Source organism: Galeopterus variegatus, unplaced genomic scaffold (assembly GCF_000696425.1).
Source record: "Galeopterus variegatus unplaced genomic scaffold, G_variegatus-3.0.2 Scaffold274, whole genome shotgun sequence".
NCBI classification, from domain to species: Eukaryota; Metazoa; Chordata; class Mammalia; order Dermoptera; family Cynocephalidae; genus Galeopterus; species Galeopterus variegatus.
In genome coordinates this window covers 266,185-284,852 of record NW_007726385.1, presented here as the reverse complement: position 1 = coordinate 284,852, position 18,668 = coordinate 266,185, and the positions used below count along the sequence as shown (strand labels likewise).

Here is an 18,668-nt window from a genome sequence, read left to right as displayed (position 1 = left end):
TTATTTCTTTCTCTTGCCTGATTGCTCTGGCTAGTACTTCCAGTACTATGTTAAATAGAAGAGGTGAGAGTGGGCATTCTTGTCTTGTTCCTGTTATTAAAGGAAAGGCCCGCAGTTTTTCCCCATTCAGAATGATACTGATGGTGGTCTTGTCATAAATGGCTTTTATTATGTTGAGATGTTTTCCTTCTATACCTAATTTGTTGAGAGTCTTTATCATGAAGGGATGTTGAATTTTGTCAAATACTTTTTCAGCATCTATTGAGATAATTTTATGGTCTTCATCCTTGAGTTTGTTGATATGATCTATCACATTTATTGACTTTTGTATGTTGAATCATCCTTGCATCCCTGGGATGAATCCCACCTGGTCACAGTGTATAATTTTTTTAATATGTTGCTATATTCTGATTGCTAATATTTTGTTGAGGATTTTAGCATCTAGGTTCATCAAAGATATTGGCCTGTAATTTTCTTTACACAACATTTTTTTTAAGGAAAGATTTTTTTTCCAAAAACTGCCACATGGCACATCCACTTACATCTCATTAACTGGATCTTGGTCACATGGCCACACATAGCTGTAGGGGAGGCGAGGGAATACAATCTTTATTCTGGCCATGCACATGCCCAGCTAAAAATCAGAGCTTCTCTCTTTATAGATGAAGGGGACAACAGATATTGAGGAACAACTAACAGTCTGCTGCAAGCAGTATGAGGAGGGGAAAGCTTGATTCTGTCTGGGAGAGAGCTGGAGGGCTTCCAGGGAGAGAAGGCACTTTCATTCTGTCTTTGAGGATGAGTAGGAGTTTGGCAGTGTTAAACAGATGGCCCACCAAGTGGCTGACAAGCAGTCCACCAGCCTCTACATCAACCACTTTGCTTTTATAGAAATGTGATATTTGAATGGGCAGGAGAAAAACGAAAGGACTTCCCATACATCATGCAGCTGGTTGCCCAACAGCTACTGATTTTTACAGTGTTTATGTGGTTACTGGGATTCATAAGAAAGAAAACACTCCCAGATCTCAATGAAACATCAATGCTCCTTCTTACCAGGTCTCAGAGAGCAGAGAACAAGGCAAGGACATTGGCTTGGGCTTAAGTTCTGAGACCCTCGTACTTGGTGGAGAGGCAGCACGATGATGCTCAGACTGACAGCGTCCTGATGTCATCTGAAGTCAGCTGTGTGGCCTGGAGAAAGTTATTCACCTCTCTGGGTCTATTTCTTCCTTTGTCAAATAAAGATAATAATTAATAATTACCCACCTTGCAGGGCTGTTGTAAGGACTAGAGAGGATATATGCAAAGAAAACCTGCCCATGGTGGACTCTCCGTAAAGACCATGCCCTTCCACTCTTACAAAGTACTTTCCCATCCATTCTTCCAAGTGGTGACCAGTCACACTCCATGAATGTAAGAGGCAAGGTGACTACCAGTGGGGTTGGGTTTTAGACTAAGACTGCTCTGGACCTTCTGCCTCACCATGGCACAGAGGAGATGGGGCTTTCAGATCCAACATGCTGAGGGCTCAGGTGTGATGGTGGCAGAGTAGCAGGGGGAGCCTGTTTTTGAGCCACTATGAGATATGATCTGGGGATGCCCAGAAACGTCTGGGAGGGAAGTGGACTGTGCAGATCTGTTATTAGCAGGTATGGGCATGAGCTAGAGGAATTTGGGTCATTATTGTTAATGACCGTGACTATCCCCATGCTCTGGAACTTGGGAAAATTCCTGTTGAAATTAGTAGACATTCCGACAGGACATGACTAGAAAACAATCTATGAGATATCACCTATCCCTAGATTGAATCTATAATAATTAATACCAGTCGTGGTGCCCATTTTCCAGATAAAAACATGGATGCTGAGATTTACTCCAAGCTATGTAACTGATAGGTGGCATCACCTAGATGGAAATTTAGGTCTTCTGGCACCAAGCCGAGTGTGTTTTTCAGTCTTTGCCTATGACTCCATGGTGGTCATTCGTTCCCAGTTCCATATGTTGGGTTGGGTAGAAATTGTTCTCTCTCTGACCCACACCTCTCCTCTGAAGTCTAGTCTTACATATTTACCCACTCATCACCTCCATTTGCACTTCTCATAGGCATCTTAAATTTAATAGGTTCAAAACTGAACTCTTGATATTTCTCCTCTACCCCAAACTTTACACTTTCCATCTCAGTAAATGGCGCCATTCAGCTGCTTAAGCCACATACCTGGGAAGCATCCTTTCTTTCCCTACCTCTCTACTCCCAAAGTCAATCCATTAGCAAGTGTTGAACGATCTGTCACCAAAAACACATTTCAGGTCTGTCTGCTTCTTGCCACCTGCCGCCACTGTCTCTTACTTAGACAACTACAAATGCCTCCTGGCTGATCTTCTGTGCCCCTCCAATACTTCTCCATATTCAGAAGACAGTGTGATCTTTTAAAAATGTAAATACGGTCATGTCATCCCCTATTTTAATGGATTCTCATGGCACTTAAATTATATCTATGTTCCTGACTATGACCCTTACAACTCTGCAGCATTAAGCCTCTGCCTACTTCCCCAGCCTTGACTTTTGCCTCTCTTCCCCTCACTCACTGGGCTACAGTATCACTGGCTTTCTCTCTGTTCCCTGAATATCTCAAGTGCTCTTTGTTTTTGTTTGTTTTGTTTTGACCTCAGGATCTTGCACATGCTGTTCCTTCTTCCTGGAAAGTTCTTCCATTCTCTCTTCCAACGGCTGACTCCTAACCCTTTGGTTCTCAGCTCAAGTGCATGTTTTGGGGGTGTTATTTGTTTCATGTGTGCCCTTCCTTCTCCACATATATGAGACTCCCAGCTTCCTCTGCAGCTAGGCTCTACCTTCAGATGCACTGCACTTGCCTGAGACTTCAAGATGGAAATGAGTGATATGAGGAAACGGGCACCATGCAGACTCTGGTTTTTGAAGAGACTGTTGACAGGAGCAACTGGTTTTTCAAGAAAAGCAGAGTAGAGCTTTTACCATCTAGTCCTCAGGAATACTGGTGCATAGCAGCATACCTTTGCAGGGGTGGTATGGTTTGGGCATCGTTCTTGGCAGCATGGCCTCTGAAGATAACATGCGGACACTTGCAGGGGAGCTGTGTACCAATAATATCCTTTAATGCATTTCTTTCTGCTTAAAGTAGCTGGAGTGGATTCTGTTGTTTGCAACTAAGAATTCTGATGATGATTCCTCCTTACACAGGCCTTCTTTCACCATCTTTGTTAATATTTACTAAATGAATGACTCAGTCTCAAATAGGTAGAAGTCCAAACTTATAGCTGGGCCTCATAGCAGAAGGCCGTTATATGGTTAGATACTTTTTCATTCCCACTGTGCTAATCCCAAACCCTTAAACAAGAGAAGGGCAGAGGGCAGGTAAGAGACTTGAAGTAATTGCAACTCATTCCCCTGAATTGTGGACTCTCAGACAGACTGTTGCTATTGAAAAGCATATTTTGAACATAGCCAGCTATCTCATTGAACAGATGGGAAAATGTGTCTGCTTGTGACAAGAGAGGCTCTGTCCTTACCACGGAATCCAATTATTCTCTCCATCCTGGTTTGCCCATTAAAACTTCAGCTGCTTTCAAGGATCCAGGGTTTTTATTATTTCTATTTCTGGGGCAGAAAATGGAATCTATTAGCTGGGTTCCTGAAATAACTGTCAGAAGATTTTATGTATTTCAGTACAAAGAAAATACATTTGTTTCAAGCCGTTGTGACAGGCAGTGTCAAAATGTTGAATAATATTTTGATCTTGGTCTCTGAGTGACAGCTGTCTCTCTGCAGCACCTGTTTCGTCCATTCTTTTCGGGGGCTTACATATAGAGCACCATTACATGCTAAGCACAGGGCCAAGAGTTCATGTAGATTATCCCATTTGAAGTCCAGAAATATTTGTTGAGTGCCTTCTTTGTGCGAGGTCTATTCTAGGAGATAAAGGAGATAGAACAGAGACAAAGGAAAAAGAGATCCTGTTCTCATGGAGCTTACATTTAATACAGGGAGACATATTCTAAACAATACACAAACCCTGCGGGAGGAACAGCAGATCGTGATAAGCACTGTATAGAGAACGAAAATAGGCAAGGTGATGATAGAGTGGCTGCGGAGGCGGGCAGGGCAATGACATTAAAACTGGAATCTGAAGGACAAAGAGGAGCCAGCCATTCCCTCAGGAACCCTGAGGGAATCACATCCAGGCAAAGGTGACAGCTACTGCAAAGGCCCAACTGGGCATAGGCCTAGAGTGTCCAAGAGGCAGAAGTAAGGGCAGTGGGCTAAGGTCTATTGCTAGGAAGGGAAAGGATGCGAGGCGGCTGGAGAGAGACAGAGGCTGAATTCTGCAGGGCATTTCAAGTCAGGTGAACGACACTGGGTTTTATTCCGAGGCACTGGAGAAGCTATTGGAGATTTTAAGCAGGGAATGACCCTATCTGATGTATGTTTGTAAAAGGTCACTTTGGTCACTATGTGGAGACTGAGCTGGGGCTGTGAGTAAGAGAAAGGAGCCCAGGCGGTGGCCACTACAGTTGGCCTGGTGAGATATGATGCTGGGGGCTGGGAGTCAAGCACTCTCCTCAGCCCTGCTAAGTCTGAGATGCTCCCGGTGAGGCCAACAGGGCAGTTGGATAGACTCGTGTGAGTTATGGGAGAGGCCAGGGAGGAGAGGGAGATCTGGTGTTACTGACATATGCATGGCATCTGGAGCCACCAGAATGGATGAGGCTGCCTGGGGAGAACACGCAGACAGAGCAAGGAAGGAGCCCAGGTCAGAGAGGACTGACAGGACAGGGAGCCTGCAAAGAAGATTGAGAAGGGGCAGCCAGTGAGGAAGGAAGACATTGGCAAAGGTCTGGCAACATGGAAGCCAAGAGAAAATGGCATTACAAGAAGGTGGGAGCAGCCAATCTTATGAAACAGATTAGGGAAGAGACTTTTGGGTCTGGACCCATGTCTAGTAAGAGCGGCCACAGTTAGCAGCCAGCCGAGGGAGGCACATTTGCGAGGTGAGGAAAGGAGATGAGTCTTTCAAGAAGTTCTGGTGTGAAAGGGAGCAGAAAATGGTGATGTGGAGTCCAAGGAGATTTAATTTTAAAGATAAGAGATGCTAGAGCACCCCTGTTCAATGACGGGGAGACGAAGATGGTGCAACAGGGAGGGGCACTAAGTACATCTCTCCTTGAGAAGTCAAGAGGGGCGAGGTCCAGAGCACACATTGGGGGCTGGCCCTGGAGGGGAGCAGGGCCCCTTGTCCATGGGCACAGAGGGACGGCAGCTTGTTAGAGTGCAGACGGGGGCAGGCTGTCTTGGTGGCAGCAAGGTGAGGGCCTTCCTGTTGGCTGCTTCTAATTTCTCAGTGAAGACATTCCCTGGGAGGTGCTGGGGTGGAGGGATAGTGGGAAAGGTAGACTGCAGTGGACAGTCTGAAGGTCAGAGAGAGTGACATCTGTGTTTCTAGGAGGGGGAACCTGGACACACTAGGAAAGTGAGGTGGTGCGGTGAGGCCAAGTGCCCCTATGTCTTCCAGTCCTCATAATGGCAGCAAGAAGACACCATGGTTATTGTACTCATTTTACAAGTATAAAAACAAAGTCTTAGGGAAATTGAGTAACTTGCAGCACAGCTAGAACCTTAGCCCATGAGAACTGGCCCTTAACCGGAGATCTTCAAACCCTGTGGGGACATGAAGACTTTCCAATGACTAATGGGACTGACAGTTCTAAGAACATCCATTTCCAGATCCTCAAATTTGCTTTCATACTGTTTTCTAAAAGTGATTGTCTTGAGAATGTGCAGGTGTTCACAACAGCCTCCATCCCATTTTACAAAAGAAAGACACACCCTTTCCCCATCTTGAAACTCCCTTTGGTGAATGGGCCAGAGTGGAAACACTCCCACCCTGCACAGAACCAAGTGAGGAATCAAGCCTGATCTGCTACTTGTTAAGAATGAAGCATGGCATTAGAAATGGGGCACTTAGGCATTAGATGTGGAGATATCCTAGAGTTTAAAGATTAATGGGGAGACAACCATGATCAGAGTAATGATGAATAATTACATTATTAGTAATTACATTACTCTGAAGGAAAGGGATATGAGCACATATAACAAGGAAGCTCCAGACCAGAGGGTCAAGCAAGCTGACCCTGAGGATGCAAGGGGATGAAGGAGATCAGAGTATACCACCCAAAATGTGCCACTTTGGCATGAGGATTATTTTGAGCTGAAGACAATTGAGAAACAGCAGACACAGGAAAAGCTCTCCAGCCTTCCCCTTTCCTCCTAAAAGTGAGGCATAAATTTTCCTTTGTGAAGATGTTTCCTCATTTATCTCCAGTACTAGGAAGAAAAGACACTCATCAGGGAAGATGACACCAATGTGAATCTACACAAATAAACCTTATTGAAATAACCCTTATCTTCCATTAGTTTCCCCTATACATTTATCTTCTCACAATTTACCATCCCTAGAAGCCCAAACCCCTTTTCCTTTGTCTTGTCATGGCTACACAATGTATCACTCTTTGTTAAAATGGTATATAACTATCAAGCCTAACTGCTTCTTTGGGGTTTTCACTTCTTTTCTAGGAAGCGTCCTCTGTCATGTAAAAATATTAACATCAAATAAAATTTAAATACCTTTTCTCCTGTTAATCTGTCTTTTGTCAGTTTAATTTGCAGAACCCCATACCTTAAGCCTAAGAGGATAGAGGAAAGTTTTTTCCTCCCCTACAAGTGCCTGAATTGAGATGGAAGAATGAGTATGTATCTTCTAGACAAGGAGTTGGCAAACTTTTTTTTTTTCTTTCCTTTTTGTCTTTTTTACTGACGGGTAACGGGATCGCAACCCTCGGTGTCACGCCCATACCGGGGACCGGCAACAGGATCGCAACCCTCGGTGTTGCGCCCGCACCGTGCTCAGCCAGTGAGCGGGAACCGGTCTCCACATGGGATCCGAACCCTCGGCGGGAGCGCCACCATGCTCCCAAGCAGCGCACTCTCCAGTGCGCCACCGGGCCGGCCCAGCAAACTTTTTCTGCAAAGAGCCAGATAGCAAATATTCAGCTTTGTAGGTCATAAATTCTCTATTGCAAGTATTCAATTCTCCTGTTTGAGTACAAAGGTAATTGTAGAAAATAGTAAATGAGTGGCCATGGCTGTCTGCCAATAAAGCTTTATTTACAAAAATAGGCAGTGAAAGTCCTGATTCATAGTTGATAGAGTTTGAATATGTTGTTCCCCAAAAACTCATGTCAAAATCTGATCCCCAATGTGGCAGTGTTGGGAGCCATTTGGGTCATGGGGGGCGGGTCTCTCATGAACAGATTAGTACCTTCCCTTGGGGGTGGAGGGGTATAGGGAGTGAGTTCTCATCCCTGTTAGCTCCCCTGAGAGCCTGTTGTTTAAAGGAGCCTGGCACCTCCCCTCCCTCCCTCTCTCTTGCTTCCTGTCACCATGTGATCTCGCACTAGCCGGCTGCTGTCATTTTCCACCGTGAGTAGAAGCAGCCTGAGGCCCACGCCAGATGCAGCTGTCTCAGAATTGTGAACCAAATAATCCTTTTTTCTTTATAAATTACCCAGTTTCAGGTATTCTGTTTTAGCAACACAGAAATGGCTTAATACGATAGTTTTCCAAACCCTGCCCTGGACATTTATTTTTTCCAGCTCTTCAGAAAAAAGTAGGCCATGATTTGTGGCATTTGGTTAATTGCATGCTATCAAGACCTCTCTGGACTTGAAGTTGGAAGGAGATGCTGACAATGACAATGGCAGTGGTGACAGGGGCTTATCTGGGACAAGAGGAATGGCAGGTGCAGAGGTCATGTAGCGGGAGGATGGTGTATACAAGGAACTGAAAAAAGGCCCCTGTTGGCAGGAGTCCTGAGGCCCCGGAGGGTGGATATGGGTTTGGGCAAATGAGGCAGGCCCTTTCAGGTCAGTGTACCCCAAAGGTGAGAGAAAGCCTTCTGAGGTATAGAAGGTGTTTTTAATTTGGGCTGGAAGGAGGGAATTTAAGGTGTGGGGATGGGATATGGTCAGGTGGTGATGGGATGATGTAATTAGCTTTGCATTTTGAAAAGATGCACAGGTATCCGAGACCTGAGGGAGACCAGTTAGAAGGCTACTGCAGTAGTGATGGGAGCTCAAACCAGGGTGGCAGGAGCGAAGGGCAAGAAGAGGGTGGTTCTGTTTGTAGGTAGAAGAGAACAGCAATAGGGCAGAGGAAGAAGGAGGTTTCAGGGATGACTTCTAGGCTTCAGGCTTGCCAGAGGATTCATGGAGGGAAAAAAAGATGTAAAGGCATCTTATGCTGCAGCCAACACTTAAGGCTGGTTCCTTTCCTCTGTCCTCAACTGCTGCATTTCTGTGGTTGCCTCTTAGTGCTCGACTCACTGAAAGGGAGATCTCTGGAGGCCTTCCAGGACCCCTCACTGAGAAGATGGGACAGAAAATGGGGCAGGAGGTACAGAGAGGTGCAGCTGACAGGAGTCCACTAATGCCCAGAAGAACCAGGGCTTCTGAAGCTTATGGGGCTCCAAGGGGTCTGGGTCTGTGCCTCCCCCTTACCTGAGAGTGGCTGGATTTCCTGCTCTGGGCTGGCTTCTGGAAGGAGGATCTTTTACAAGTGAAGAAAGAAAACTCTTTTCCTAAAGAAGGAAAAAAACTGTTCTTTAGTTACTTCTCACACCGGGGCAATGAAGTTTACAGATCAGAAGTTTTGAGAGCCCCCTGCCTGGAGGATGGCACACCCACCCAAGAACTCCACCTCCTGAGTGACCTAGGGCAAGTTATCTAACCTTTCTGATCCTGTTAAAGAGCTGATTACTATCCACCTCAAAGCTATCTGTTAAGTGGGTCAATAAATGTGAATGCTTAGGAAAGTAACAGATAAAAGTTTCTGGCCCTGAGGAAGTGGTGGCTGTTACAATTTCCAGCCAATAACTGCAGCAATACTCTGCTGCAAAGGTTGCCAGGTATTCTCTATCTTTGTGCCCTAGATGAACGCTGCTCAAACTAGAATGTGCTTATAGATCTGGGGGGATCTTGGTAAACTGCAGAGCCTGATTCACTTGATCTAGGGAGATGCTGATGCTGCTGGTCGTCAGATCACACTATGAGTCCTCCCCTCCACCTGCCTAAAACACAGGTCCTTCCACTTCCTGACCTTCTCAGGGCTGGCCTGGAGACCGTTCCCCATGCTGCCCCAGCACCCTGCGTCCCCCCATCACAGAGCTCCATTCTCTGCAGTATGATTGTGTTGCTGAATTTGCCACTAGATTGCCAGGAGGGACTGTGCTTGGCTCTACCTTGTCCCTAGTGTTCAGCACAGTGCCCGGCACGCAGTGCTCATCACGTGTCTGTTGAATGAAATTAAAAAGTTGACCTTGGGCAAGGTGCTTCTGTGAACTTTAGTTTCCTCATCTGTGAAGTGTATTTAATGTGTACTTCAGCAGGTTGTCTTGAGAATTAAATAAAATGGATAGAGAACCCAGCACAGTGCCTGGCACATAGTAGATACTCATTAACTGGCATCTATCATTCAAACATAAAATTCCACTCCCCACATCCCAACAGTTATGTTGTGTGGACTCTACATTCTATCATTCAAACATAAAATTCCACTCCCCACATCCCAACAGTTATGTTGTGTGGACTCTAACTACAGTTTATAAGCATTAGCAATTCAGTCATTTTGGTGGCCAGTTTGGAGGTAGGTGAGAGAGAACCTGGCCTGAGGACATCAATACTGAGGTTGTCCCCTGCCTTGATCAGGTAGTAGTTGGGTAAGGCTGGGAGCAAAGTGGGTGGGAGTCCATAGCTGGTATCTTACCTGTTATCAGTTTTCTTCTCTGTAACAGTAATTCTTCTCTCCGGAATCTCTCTGGATCTAGTTCTGAGTAGTCCCAGCTATTATAGCTCTGTGGACAAGGATATGTGCCTAAAAGGGAGTTGAGAGTGAGACCAGACACTCCTGCAAAAAGTGAGAACTCAGCACAGGAAGACAGAGGCTTTGAGACTCCCTGCTGGTTCCAGGGAGGCTGGGCTTCCAGAATTAGCCCTGTTCCCTACTGGTCTTGTGGCCTTGGGTGAGGCATTTCTCTCTAAGAAGGCTTTGGTTTCTCCATCTGGAAAATGGGGCTGATGACACCTGCCCTGCCCAGCCGTGGCTGGGTGCAAGGGTCAGATCCCACAGGTGTGTGAATCCATGCTGTGCTATGCAAATGTGAACACACTAGGCTGTTTATTTTCCTACCTATCTCCCCTGTTCTTGCTGGACTATGAGCTCCTTGAGGGCAGGGGCTGCGTCTTATTCATCTTTGTACCTCCAGGGCTTACTACTGGACCTGACACATAATAAATAGGTGTTTAGTAAATGTTTCTTCAACATGTTGTCAAACTTAGCTAAGTGCCAAAAACGGGCTCTCCCGACATATTTGATGGTGATACTTCCAAGGATTACTTGAGAACTTTGAGCTACTATGCAAAGCTGCTGGTTCTGCTGGACAAAGCGAGTGGACAGGAGGTTTATACTGGGGATGAGTTGGGGGAAGGAGGCAAGGCTTTGGATGAAAAGGGGAACAGGAAAGAGGAAGCAAGAAGAGAAGAGAGTCAGGGAATGGGAGGCAGGATGGTAGAGTGGTCAAAGATCTAGCTTTGGAGTGGGATAGCCCTAGATCTGAATATCTGCCCCTTATTTCTTTGCTGTTGGACTTCTTTGATCCTGCATGTTAAGAGGATTGAGTGGATGTACAGAAAAGAGTTAACACCACAGGCCTGAGACTGCTATCCTTAGAAAAGCCTGCTACAAAGTTTGGCCCTTGACTGGCATCTGGGCAGAAACATCACACACATGTTGCTACATGTTGCAGGGGGATGAGTGGGCTCTGTGTGACTCCTGATGGGAAGGAGAGAGCATAGGAAGGCTGCATATGGGTTCCTTCAAACTCTGCCTGTCTTTTCCCCTATGATCCAGCTGTGTGTCCTCACTACCTCACTTTCATAAATTTTAGCCATGACCACAACTATATTCCGAGACCTGTGAGTTCTTCTAGCAAATCTCCTAATGTGGGGAGTGATCTTGGGGTTCTCCAATACAATAGGAAATGTAAAAAGTGCTTACTTTGCACAGTACCTAGTACACAGGAACCTCTGAATAAATAGTAGCTTTTAATGACCTTAGAAAATGTCTAGGTTGAGATGGGGGAAGTGGGGAAAGGGACTGAAAAGTAGTTTAAAAAGCAAGCATCGAACTGGCACTGTGTGTGCTGGAGGGAGGGGTGCTGCAGTTTGCCATGGGGTCGCATGGAGGCTGGAAGGGTAAGACTGTCCAACCATCGTATTGCTTTTAGGTTCCTGAGTCCTGGGGCCATCAGCCCACAGCACATGGTTAAACAACGGGACTGTGCTGAAACTTCAGTATCTTGTTAGGAGAGGGTCCTTGCTCCCTGCAGATGTAGCTGGGCACAAAAAGTGGAAAGGAAGGGATGTCTCAGAACTGTTTCAAGGAAGCAGGAAAATCCGTACTCCTTGGGGCTCCCCCCCCACACTTTACTTTAATGCTGAGGAGAGAAAAGGGAGACTGCCTTGATGAAGGGGTGTTATGGCAAACAATAATGTACCCGGGCTCTGGTGGAAAACATTGTTCCAGAATTGCTTTCCCCAGGAGAAAGAAGTTAGCCCTCACCTGAAATCCACAGGCTCACTGTGTTACAGATGTCAGACTTGAATTCGTGAGTGTTGAACCAGGACTGTGGGAAGCAGCAACAGAAGCTGGTGTACAGGGCTTTGCTCAGGAGCGATGGCAACCTCTGCAGGGCAAGCAGAGCTCAGGCGACGGTCTCGACATTTCCACCCTCAGATAAGAGCCCCTGACTTCAACGGATCTGTGATAAAATGCTTTACCCAACACCGCGCTGCCTTCCTGTTCATGAGAGGAGCGATTTCCATCTTCGGCTGCCTTCATGTCTCCGTGGACTCCTACCTGAGGGTCACTCCCCTAACACCATGCTCTGCTTGGCCAGCAAAACCTTCTCCCTCCCCCAGTGCCTCTCCAGGGGGTCTGTTGCACACTCCCTCCTGCAACTTGGCCAAAGTATAGCCAAGGTGTATCTGATCTACCCATATTACTATATACACTACTACTCACTAGTGGCGGTGGGTTTTTTTTTTTTTTTTAACGCTTTAATGCTTTAAAAAAAATTTTTTTAAAGGTATTATTGTTGTTGCTTCTTAACTATGGGTAAGCTCAAATTACACATTTATATCTGGCTTTATCCATTTAACATCATAATAAAAGTGCTTCCCCAAGTTGTTATAAATTCATTTGGGATTTTTCTTCTCCCCAATGTGATTTTCATAATATTGTACTGAGTGGGCATATCAAAATTTACTTGAACATCCCCCACAACTGGATATTGTCTTGTTTCCAAGACTTTGCATTACAAATTATGCTGAATAGTTGTTTTTGTTTATTAAACTATCTCACTGCCTGGCAAACAGTAGGCAGTCAAAAATTTGTTGCATGAATGAATAAATGCATGAAGGAAAGCAGCTCCTCCTCTACATTAGATTGTGTACTCCAGAAGATGGTATAATAGCAATTACAGCTGCTGTGATATAGTGAGGGCTTAGCGGGAACTGGGCAGTATGTCACATGCCTTACAAGACTCGTCTCATTTAATCCTGAGAACAACTCAGAGAAGTTCTATTATCTCCATTTTATAGATGATGAAACTGAGGCACAGAAAGCCTCTGTGACTTGTTTAGCAGTCACTAAGCTAGTATAAGTGCCTTTCGGCATGATTGTATCAACTTGCTTCTCACTCACACTGTGAGAAGGACATTTCCCTTTAGGCTTAACCACCCTGGGAATTATACTTTTCCATCTATGCAATCTAACAAGTAAAAAGGGGTATCAAATTACTATCATTTTAATTTACATTTTTGATTATTGTTAAAGTGAACTTTTTTTCACACTCATACTTCTTTCTTGGTGAGTTTCTAGTTTATATACCTTGTCCATTGGTCCATGGGGTGTTTAATTTTTTCTTAATGATTTGTAAGAATTCTTCATGTTGTGTGACACATATGCTACCAATATTTTTGCATAACTTGTCACTTGCCTCTTTGTGGTAATTTTTTTTAAAATTATATAGTTAAATCTATTGGTCTTTTTCTTTATGGCTTATTTCCGTTAGAGCGAACAAGACTGAAGTCATGTTGGGACCTAAGAAAACCTCCCAGGCTTTAGAAAATTTCAAAACACAGTATTTTTCCCCTCTTTCTTTCTTCCCATCCCCTTACTTCCTTATCCTGCTTGACCTTGAAAAACTAACATTTCTTCTTTGAGGCATGCAGAGCTCCAAGAAACAATCAAAATCAGATGTCTGGAAGCTGACCATGGGTGCCGACAAGGAATAACATGACCAGCTGCAAAGCCAGCTAGACTTTGCAAAGAAGCCCGAAGGTATCAGCCAGCTAGACTCTGCAAAGAAGCTGACTCCCTACTAATTCTTTCCACATGCCACTCCCTCAACAACCCCCTTACAGACACCCTCAGTAAATTGGAGCTTTTGAGATGGTTTAGTCTGTGATCTGCTTCAGGATGCTGGGTTTCCTGAATAAAGCTACCTTCTCTTTTTACCAACATTTGACTCTTCAGTCATTTGTTTCTATTTGAAAATGGGAAGCCGGACTTGGGTTTGGTAACATTTCTTCCGGGTCATATTTAGAACGCCCTTCCCACCCCCCAATCATGTAAGTATTCACTTACATTTTCTTCTAGCAATCCTTTTACTATATATATACACACACATATATACATACACATGTAGAAGGTATATATGTATATTCACACTTTTAATTTTAAAATTACATGCTTATTTAAGTATTACAGAAATATATAAAATAGAAAGGGAAAGTCTCTTATAACCTCACTCCCCAGAGATAATCATTGCTAAGAGTGTGGTAAATATTTTTCCAGATTTTTTTTCTATTCATAGGCACATAAACAATAACATATACATATGCATATACATATATTTGAACATAAATTTATATAAATTACTTTGTTTTTTACTTAAAATATATCATTACATCTGTCTCAATCAGCATATACAGCTCCACCGTACTCCTGGTAAGTGACACATTACAGGTCAGTGTATGGATGCATCACAACTTACTAATCACTCTTATGGAAAGAATGTTCAGGGCATTCTCTTGGCATCAGAAGTGAATAGAAATCTAATGTGATTTTTTTTTCTAGATAGTAGTTGATGCTCACTTTTAAGAGCGCCTCTTCGTAGTGGGACCTGGGTCCATGAAACAAAAGGAAGGCGTAGTGTCGGGCTATCCTGTCAAACAGCTTATTTTGGATCTCCTTGTTTGGCTGCCAGGAATAGAAACAGAGAAGGAATTACTAGAGTTCCTTGTTGAAACAGTCAAAGGGCTGAGATTCTTAAATAAGTATTGCTCTCATTTTCAGGAATCTTATTCGCAAGATGTTTAACCTCATATGCTTTATGAAATGATACATTCATTTGTTGTATAAGATTTACAAAGATGAACATAGAGGCAGAGTGTTGTTGAAGGAAGCACCCTAACTCTGGGCCAGGAGGTCCTGAATTCTACTCCCAGCCCTGCCCTTGACCAGCCAAGTGATGTGGACCAGTTCCTAAAGCTTGGGGAGCAGCAGGACATTGTATAATAGCTGAAGCCCAGAGTGTATGGGTGAGGCATGGGTGGGGAGAGGATGGGGTGATGGCTGAGGCTGCAGGGGTGGTCCATGGGATCAGAGGACCTTGTAGCCTTTTTTCTTTTTTTTTATGGCTGGTGGGTGTGGGGATCTGAACCCTTGACAATCCTCTTGACTTTGGTGTTATCAGCACCATGCTCTAAGCGGCTGAGCTATAATGCTAAAGAGGTTAAAATTTGTTCCATAGACAAATGACTTAAGCAGGGAGAGAAACAATAAGATTTCCATTTACCTTGTACCTTTCATGAAATATCCACCAGAAGCTATCCAGCCATATGGTTCTTAGAGAAGGAGAAGAGAGAAACTTCTCTAATTCTCTACCTGAACAGAAAGACTTGAAAAAAACCCAACAAAATTCACATTATTACTATTGTTATTTATTTATTTATTTTTTAAATTCACCTTGTTGGAGTGAGCAGGATTGAAGCCATGTTGGGACCTAAAACCACATGGGCTCTAAATGATTTTTAAAAAGACACAGTTTTTTTTTCTTGGCATGCATTTCTCTGAGTTCCCTCTTTTCCCATGGTTATTTGATATTTTGGATCTTGGTTATAGGGGGCAAGATGACATTATTTACATGAATGTAAAGTTGTTTTCCAACCAGCCTGAAGCTGCAGACTTGCACGTACTACCCAGACCCTGAGATAAGGACGGGAGTAGAAACCAGACGGAGTCTTGGTGAGACCTTGCACCTGAGACCTTGCATGAAGCCCTCGCTACTCACGTGCTCTCCCTCCTGCTTTTCATTTTCTTATGTTCCAATCTCTCATCCTCCCCTTTAAAAACCCCTCAGTAGAACTGAGACTTAGAGATGATTTTAGTCTGGCCTTTCCCTCCAGGTTTACCAGGGAGATGGGTTAGCCCACATCTCTCCTCAGGTCACTGCTATTCCTGAATAAAAGCTGGCTTCCATTTTCACCAACATTTGACTTTTGAGTGGTTTGCTTTTGTCTGGGGGCAGGCAGCCAGATGTGTGAGCTTGATATCAATTTTGGGGACTGTCATCCAGGAGCTGAATGTCCACTGTAACAACCTGGAGCCACAGCCAGATTCATGATCATCTTCACTCAAAACCTGTCTTTCCTCCTTCTTTGTCCTGTGGCTTGTCATTGTGATTAATTCCACCATCTTCCTGCCAATCATCTTTGGAGTCAACAAAAAAACCACCCAGCCTTTTGTGTAGAGTCCTGGGTTCTTTTGGTGAGTGCTAACTATTAGGCCGGCCCTAAGCCAGGTGTTTTTACTTACTCTCATTTAACCCATACAATAATCTTTTGAGGCACATATTATTATCTCCATTTCGCAGATGAGAAAACTGAAGACCAAATAGCTGAAGCCACTTGCCCAAAGTAACATAGCCAGCAAGTGGCAGAGCCACGACTGGAACCCACGACTCTACACAGCTGCGCCACACCAGCTCCCTCTAGCTCTCACCTCCCACGTTCAGTCAACAGCAGCCAGGGTCAACCAACATAGATAGACACTACACAAATGCAAACCACGGGGCCACAAGATTCCACTGGGTTGGTAGTAAGCATATGGAATTCTAAAATTAAAATAGAATTATCAGTGAGCTCAGGGCCATAAAATTTAGCTTTCATTATGCAACTGGGTCTCAAACCTTGCCCTAGCTCCAAAGCTACCACTGTAATCATATAATACACATGTAACATTTATGGAATGCTTCCCATGTATGTGCCACTAGGCTATGCACGTTTGTTTTTTAATCTCACTTTGTTTTTCACAATTTGTCTAGGTGGTAGGTACTATAGTTATCCCGATGTATAGAAAAGGAAAGGGAGGATCAAAAGGTTGGGATTCTTGCCTACGTTCACACAGCCCGGGAGTTTCCAAAGCAAGCAGCCTGGTCCCAGCCACACACAGGATGCCTCTCTTTCCACTAGGAAGAGCAAAGAGATCGTGCTCTCGCACGCTCCTGTGTGCAAAGGGCAAGACTCCTTGGCACTCCTTTGGAGCCTGAAGCTGAGAGCGTCCTGGACTGATGAGCAAGGCTCCCTACTAGGAAGGAGCTCTCTGAGCCCTGCTCCCTGCTTGTCTTTTCGCCACTCCTCGTGTTTCTTTGGACAGGCAGTAGAGTGGAGCAGTTAAGAGCACAGACAGTGGTACCAGGCCATGTGGATTCGAATCCAGCTCTATTATTTATCGGTGTGTGACCTGGAGTAAAGTCATTGAACCTCTCTGTGCTCAGTTTCTTCATCTGGAAAGTGGAGATGATAACAGTCCCTCCCTCATGGAGGGAGTGAGGATTGGATGAGCGATACCTGCGAAGCACTTAGTGCCAGGCAGTTATTGTTTATTTATTCATATCCTGTTTCCTTTCAAACAGGATTTCATTTCAACTCTTCAACAAATATTTATTGAGCACCTACTAGGTGCTTGGGATGTCCCACAGGTAGGGAGACATTTACACTATGGGGTGACAGGTGCTCTGAGAGAAGGAATCCCAGGGGATGTGGAGCCCAGAGATGGCATCTAAAATGTGCTTAGATATCAGGGAAGGTTTTAGAAGTAAAAATAACCGGATGAAAAAGGGAGAGCTGAGAGCTCCTCAGAGAGGGGGAAAGCGTGTGCCGAGGTTGTGAGAGTGCATGACATACTTGGGGAACTACAAGGGGTTTCTGTACAGTGGAAGCATTGGGTGCAGGTGGCAAGAGCCCAGGCAGGAGCCAGACTATGAGGCACCTGGTGCTGGGACTGAGAGTTGTTCTGAAACTGGACAGGGGAAGGGAAGTCACCGGCACAGATACATTTTTGATAGGGCAGAACACTGTGTTCTAGAAAGATCCCTGGTGGCAGTGTAGAAGATGCAGTGGAGGGGATGGGGACTGCAAGGCAGATGACAAGCTGGGCAGCAGGCACAGTGATCCAGACAAGAAGTCATGGGGCCTGAACTTGACTGTGGCAGTGGGAAGGGGGAGGAGATACAGTAAAGATGGTAGCTGATGTTCCTGACTGTTTGGAGGTGGAGGTGAGAGTGAGGGAGATCAGCTGATGCCCAGGTGGAGGGTGTATTTTCAGCAAGGTAGGGGGCCCCAGAGGAGAGGTAGGTCTGATGAGTGTGAGTCTGAGGGCATGCAGGTCAGAGGCAGAGGGACATGAGGGCAGAGGCAGAGCACAGCAAAGGGCTTGGAGGCAGCAACACGGTTCCTAAGCAGTTATTAGCCTTGTGTGGGGGGATGACCCAGGTCCACCCACCCCCCCAGGAGTCTGTGCAGAGGAGGAAGACAGGAGCAGAAGGAGGGGTCCAAGAGAACATGGACAGTGAAAGGGCTTGGAAGGCCAGGTGGTCTGCCTGCAGAGGGAGAATGCTACTACAGTAACCAAGGAAGGGAAGAATTTCAAAACGTAGGGAGTCAGTCTCTGGGTCAGTTCTACAGAGAGGTCATCTAAGATAACAACAGAATGCGTCCTTTGGATTTGGAAACATGAGAGCTAGTGATTGATGTAGGCCAGTTTCAGTGGTGGGGTGAGGTGGGAACTCAGACTACAGCAGGATGAAAAGGGAATGGATGTGAGAACATGAAGCCAGCAAGTGTGGACAGCTCCTCCAGAAGGCCCAGGTGAGGCTCAGTGCTGAGCTGGGGCTGCACTCCTGAAAGAGGCAGACAGGCTTTCATCCCCACGGAGCTCAGGGTTGGTGACCGCCTCCAGACTCTAACGCACAGGCAAAGTCAGCTGCAGAAAATGAGGTGCAGGTGATGGAGGAGAGGACTTGAGGAGGCAAGTAAAAGTTTGGGATGGCCGCTGAGCAGGATGGAAGAGGGTCCTTTGAAAGGCAGGGCACTCGATGTTCCTCGAGTTTCCTGGGAGTCAAAGAAAAGCAGGAACTAGCAGGAGCTACAAGGCTAAAAGCATTCCAGGAGAT

The 18,668-nt window shown here is 45.2% G+C and overlaps 1 protein-coding gene across 1 annotated transcript in view; it reads right to left on the bottom strand.

The window, feature by feature from the left end:
- The window catches only part of FAM227A (family with sequence similarity 227, member A), a 70,557-nt gene that overhangs the window by 38,699 nt on the left and 13,190 nt on the right, over positions 1 to 18,668 (bottom strand). Inside the window, exons 5-9 of the mRNA XM_008566902.1 lie at positions 15,012 to 15,113; positions 14,309 to 14,413; positions 11,711 to 11,834; positions 9,857 to 9,964; positions 8,593 to 8,672 (exon numbers count right to left, since the gene is read on the bottom strand). Coding sequence (XP_008565124.1) covers positions 8,593 to 8,672; positions 9,857 to 9,964; positions 11,711 to 11,834; positions 14,309 to 14,413; positions 15,012 to 15,113 — 519 coding nt within the window. The remainder of the gene's footprint in view (positions 1 to 8,592; positions 8,673 to 9,856; positions 9,965 to 11,710; positions 11,835 to 14,308; positions 14,414 to 15,011; positions 15,114 to 18,668) is intronic.